General features: G+C 43.2%; 1 protein-coding gene across 1 annotated transcript in view; it reads right to left on the reverse strand.

Moving 5' to 3' along the window:
- Nucleotides 1–5,044, reverse strand: part of Slc25a24 (solute carrier family 25 member 24) — a 51,519-nt gene extending 46,475 nt beyond the window's left edge. Inside the window, exon 1 of the mRNA XM_015502628.2 lies at nt 4,589–5,044. Within this exon, the coding sequence (XP_015358114.1) occupies nt 4,589–4,771 (183 nt within the window). The 5' untranslated portion in view covers nt 4,772–5,044. The remainder of the gene's footprint in view (nt 1–4,588) is intronic.
- Nucleotides 5,045–6,000: the final 956 nt, after the last annotated feature.

Raw genomic sequence — 6,000 nt, forward strand, 5'->3', positions numbered from 1 at the left:
GTATGTGTATATATATATATGACTCTGGAGGCTGGGAAATCCAAGAGCATGGTGTTGGCTTCTATTCAGTACTTGGTGAGCGCCTTCCTGCTGCATCATGACATGACGGAAGACATCACACAGCAAGACAGAGCAACATTCTAGCTTGCATCTCTCTTCCTCTTCTTACAAAACCACTAATGCCATTAGAGGGACCTCACCCTCATGACCTCACTTAATCTGAATAAATTCCTAAAGGATTCTTCTCCAAATGTCATTAGCATATGAATTTTGGTAATAAGTTTCTAACACATGAATTTGGGGGGTACCCATTCAAAACACAGCATCAGGCCATCTAGGAACAGCCAACCTCACAGAATAGTGGAATGGTCTAATGAAAGCACAACTGAAGAGCACAACTAGCAGACAACATTTGACAAAGATGGCCTTGAGGATACAGTGTATATGCTCTAAAGGAGAGCCCTCTATATGGCTCCCTCTATATGGCTCTAGTAAGTCCCTCAATGGGAAGAATAAATAAGTGTAGCAACCAAGAAGTAAAAGCAGGAGTGTCCTCACCATCACTCCCAATGACCCACTGGGGGACTTTTTCCTTTCTATCCTCACAACTCTCAGTTTTGCAGGATTAGTTTCTGGCCCCTGAAAATGACATATTCTTGCTAGGGAACACAGCAAGTATCCCATTGAACTACAGACTACAGGTGCCTTGGGACATTTTGTATTCCTTGTGTTCAGAGACCAATAGGTAAGAAGAGACATCACCAAGTTGGCAGATGTAAATTGACTCCAATCAGCAGAAGGCAGTGCTGCTTGACAGAGAAGAGTATATATGGAACTTGGGTGATCCACATGGATCACCCATCCTGATGCTCCCTTGATCAATTATAACTATGCATGGACACATACAATACTGGCCTGAGAATCTTGAACCCCTCAGGAATGAAGGTAAGTAACAAATACCTGTAGATATTATAGCTGTGGATGAGTGGGATTTAAAATAGATAGTCAAGAAGGGAAATAGAGGTCTAGTTATAACCAGCTGCAGCCATGGGGACTGAAGTTTATCTCATGGATATCCTTCAGGAAGAGAAGCCAAGAACCATAAAGGAGCTCTCTCCTAAAGCTATGCAAAGAAGCACATCTCTCTAGCACAAGGAGTGGTCACAGTGGTGGTCAGGGACATGAGTGGCTCAGCAAACTTTCCAGAACACGTGTCTATAGAAGCAGAGTTGATGGACAGCCTATTCCTGCCAAATCTTTGAATCTGCAGCACTCATGCTAAGTTCACACTTGCCTTGGGCTGCTCCAACCAATGTCTAGGCACACTGTGGGCACACTGGTGCCCACTAGCACTGGGCAGCCAGTGCAGGACTGCCTTAACTGCATTTCCTTAGTCACTACCCATTAACCTAGTTGAGACTTTCTAACAACTATGCTTGGGACTGGAGTTCTTCCTAAATTAATCCTTCTCTCTCACACTCTTGAGCACTTGCCTAGCATTCCTGAAGCTCTGGGTTCAATCACAGTCCTTTTTAAAAAACAAAACAAAACTTGTGTCATGGTCTAAAGTCTAAAGACATCCCCTCCCCCATCTTACTATTGTTCCCTCTTATCCCTCACAGGCACAGGCATTTCTCCCAATAAATCTTTTGCACACTCAATCCCATTTTGGTTCCTGCTCCTTGGAGGATAAGAACTGATGCAGTTAGTAGCAGGAGAGATCAAAGACAGAGGCAGTGACAAGAGCTGGGGGCTGGCTCACTCACTGCCCAGTAGACAAAGAACATCTCATCCTGACTAGAGTGTGGGGCACATACTATCCTTTGCACAAAGTGGGACCCAAATGCTAAAGATTTCACCAGAGGTGACCTGGGAAAACTAAATGGCTAAGAGAAACACTCTGGCTCATGGCAATGATTCAGGCATATTAAAAATATGGGGGAACAGAGCTCAAAGGGTAGGAAAACGGTATAACGTAAAAAGGAACAATTCACCAGGGAGAGGTAACAATGCCAAATTTGAGTACACCAGCAGCAGAGTCTCAAAATATAGAAGAGAAAAAATTGGTAGAATTGTGAAGAGATGTTGGTTAATCCATGTAGAGGGAGATGGACACCTGTCTTTCATTAGTAGTAACAGAAACAGTTAAAGGCTAACAGTTGTTGAATATTTATGACATACAGATGTTAGTCTCACTACTTTTATATTTTAATTCATTTATTCTTCATTATAACACCGTGATGTGGTATTATTGTTACTGAGGCCAGAAGAGTTAAGAAAATAGCCTCAAGTTAACCAGCAGAAGTAACAATCATGATGTAAACCTATGCAGCCTGACTGAATCTTCCTTATTTTTTTTACTACTTAGCTATTCATGTAGAAAGATGTTTATCTTATTTTATCCAAAACTTCTAGTGATCATACAACATGTTTTTGGCTATCTTGTCCTACCTATGCTGGAAATAGAAATTCTAATAACTTATTTAAATTTTTCTTTTTTATTATCAAAAAAATGGGCCACTGCTTTGTGAGTCGGAGTATTTCAAGTTATAGCCTTAAATCTTTTTGTATTACTTTGTTCAATGAATAAAACAGGATCCACACCCATTCTCAAAAGGGCTAGTCTCAGTGGAAGCCACAATAATCAAATAAAATAAAACCACTTGAAAATTTTAACAACAAAGATATGTGAGACAAAGGACCTACACATAGCAGCAAGTAACCAACTCTTCTCTGGAGGGTAGCCCAAAAGGCATGCCAACGATGAAATTATATTTACCCCAAATTAAAACAATGCTTACCTAATTATAAAACTTGCATTGCAATCATTTTTCTAAATTGAAAAATGAATAATACAAAAGTAAAATGAAAAAAAATTAGAAAAAGCAACCTAACTCCTATAATCCAGAAATATCCATTAACCTTTTATGGAAGTGCATACCAGTCAGAGTAAGAACTCTGGGAATGGCTAGTAATGCCTGGCCTGAGCACAGAGATTGAGATCGCATGTATGAATAAAATACATTTTATGTATCTTTACTAAATATACACACATATGACAGTGATACATATGTGCCATTCTGACCCCTATGTCTATATATACACGGTTTTATATAACTTATTTTGTAATATGCTGTTAAACTCTTTTTTCCTGATTTTGGTTCACTTTTTATTAATCAGTCTTGCCAAAGGTTTGTCTATTTTATCCATAGTTTCAAGGAACCAACTCAAAAACATACATTAGGAAATTTAAAGTACACTAAATAACATGTGAGTCAAAGATATAGTCATTTTGGAAATCAGAAAATAATTGAAACTAAATTACAAAAATAAGTAATTCCAAAAATACTTGTGGGACCCAGCCAAATAAGTGATTAAAGGGATATAATATCTCAAAATTCATGAGTATGCATTTGATTCAAGAAATTAGAAAACAGGCAAATGAGTAAACCCAAAGAAAGCAGAAGGAAATAAACAGAAATTAATCAAAGAAAATAATCAGGTTCAGTCAGCAAAAAAGGACCAAAAGTTGTTTCTTTCAAAGTGTGAACAAAATAGACAAATCTATGGCAAGATTAAAGAGGGTGGAGGAGGACAGATATCAGGAATGAAATTACTCATCTACAGATATAATCACAAGTTTTATAAAATCATGATTAATATGAACCTTGGGCAAAATGGGCAGTTTCTCAAAAAACAAACAAAACAAAACAAAACCCTTGTAACTAACTAAATCTAAGTCAAGAAGAAATGGTAAACTGAGAGGTCTATAACCACTAAAGACATTGAGAGAGGAGTTTAAAATTCAAGTTTAGAACAGTTGTTGGCCCTCTAGTAACCCAATCACTTTCCCTCTTGGGGTAGGGAATGCCACAGTATCCTCTTGCACTCTATCAGGGGTTGGAGAAGTTCCAAACATTGTATCTCCACCCAGCTAAGGGGACTGAACTTCAGGAACCCAATTAAAATGACTCAGAGGTCAAACTGCTCAGCGACAGGCCAATCCTTCAAACCAATCCATATACTCAGGGTATTGATTCAAGAATGTCTTAAATACTGGAATGTCGCCATTCCTCCTCAACAAGTGGGGAAAACCACTGGTTTCCAAACAGATTTGAAACAGTGAATATCACTGGCTATGTAACAAAGCTGCTTCGAGGAGACACAAAATGAATCTTTCACAGAACTAGGGGCCCATTTAAGTCTGATGGCTAAAAAAAAAAAAAAAAAAAAAAAAAGATTTAAAAGTTTGCAAGACTACAACAGGCAAGTAAAGACCCCGGGATGCATTCAGAACAAAAGTGTCATGGGAGTGGGTTTAAATTGTAATAGCGTCCGTGGGCCAGAGTGTTCACAACACTAATGTTATCCTGGAAAAATACCCTCAGCCTTTCAGTCCAGCTTCTGTTATGGGGCTAACTGGCTGCGCGCCTCTTTCCGAGTCTCTGAACCCATCCGCGGGCTGGAAGCCACAGTGCCGCCTTCTTCCTGGCAGAGCCTTGGGCCGCCACCCTCCAGGATTCTGGCAGCGTCCCCAGAGTGCCTGCAGCCCTCCCAGCGCTCCAGCAGCGCCCCAGCAGGGACCCACCTCCTCAGCGTCCTGGCCCAGCGGGATGCCCAGGCTCTTGAGCCCCTGCTGCAGCTCAATGATGTCCACAACGCCGTCCCCATTGCGGTCCAGTGCCTGGAAGAGGGTCTCATAGCGCGTCGGCGGCTCCGCGTCCTGGCAAGCAGCCGCGGGCAGCACAAAGCTCCTCAGCCAGCGCAGCATGGTTCCGGAGGCGTGGGGCGGCCCAGCTCAGGAAAATCACTGGAGGTGGAGGCCGAGGGCCGCTCGAGTGCGACCAGGACCCGCGCGAGGCCTGGCTGGGAGGGGCCCGCGGACGAACAGCCTTAGGGGCGGAGGCGAGGCTTCGGCTTGGCACGCAGGGCGCAGGAACCCAAAGGCTGCCCGAGAAGGCTCGACGTGCAGGGTGTGGCCGACCAGCTGCTGCTCCGGGAGGAGCTCCCCTAGCGCGGGCCTCCTCGAGAGGCGTCCGGGGCTGGGCTGGGCAGGCTGCAGGCAGGAAGTGAAGTGCTGCAGTGTGGGGCGGTTGGGGGAAAGGTGTCCCGCTCTGTCCGGAGTCCAGCTGTAAGGGAGGGAGCCCCAGAAAGTTACGGGCTTTATCGTTACCGTATTAATGGCTTGCCGGTAGCTGGCTTGAAGTGCGGGTAGCTTATTTTAAAGGTCCCCCTCCGACTTGGAGCATTGACCAACAATTGCCCAAAGGTGGCTCTCTGCCTGGAAAATGGGCCATGTCGGGCTCATCTCACACGGATCTGTAACTTGTAGGGGTAACTCCACAGACATCACACACCTCGCGGCTTATCTTCCATTCACAAAAACAATAGAGTGGCTGAGTGCATAACCCGGAAATCTGCTTTAGGAAGCAGAAGAATGAAATCCGAAAACATTTTTTAAAAAGCACATGGAAAGAAGAAAGGGGAGGGGGCCCATCCATTCAGCTGTGGTGAAATGAGTGGCTGCTTTAGTAAATAGCCTGGTAACTAAGTAACCACGGGTGACCTGCCTGTGATAAAGCACTTGAAGAGGCTGCCCTGAGACTGTATCTGAAAACCTCAGACCCCTCCCTCCCAAGATGGGTGAGGTTCTGAGGTTTGTCATTTACTACCCAGGTGAGTCACAACTTCCTGCTACATAAAGTGGGATAATATTAGAAATGCTGGATTTATGAAGACAATACCAGAGTCCTAGTCCTTTAGCTGTATGAACTGGGAGATGTGGCATAGCTTCTCCCAGTGGCCTCTCATCAGGAAAATGAATATGAAAAATTAACTCACAACAACACATTGTATATTTTAAGTGGAACATCTTATACTCTAAAGCACCAATAGTGACATGCCCTTAATGGTAATAATTCTCCAATCACATATGCTTAATAGAAACTGGCTATATCCTCTTGTCTGCAGGAGTGAAAACAATCTGTACTTGAGATAGAC

The sequence above is a fragment of the Marmota marmota genome, unplaced genomic scaffold, assembly GCF_001458135.2.
Source record: "Marmota marmota marmota unplaced genomic scaffold, marMar, whole genome shotgun sequence".
NCBI classification, from domain to species: Eukaryota; Metazoa; Chordata; class Mammalia; order Rodentia; family Sciuridae; genus Marmota; species Marmota marmota.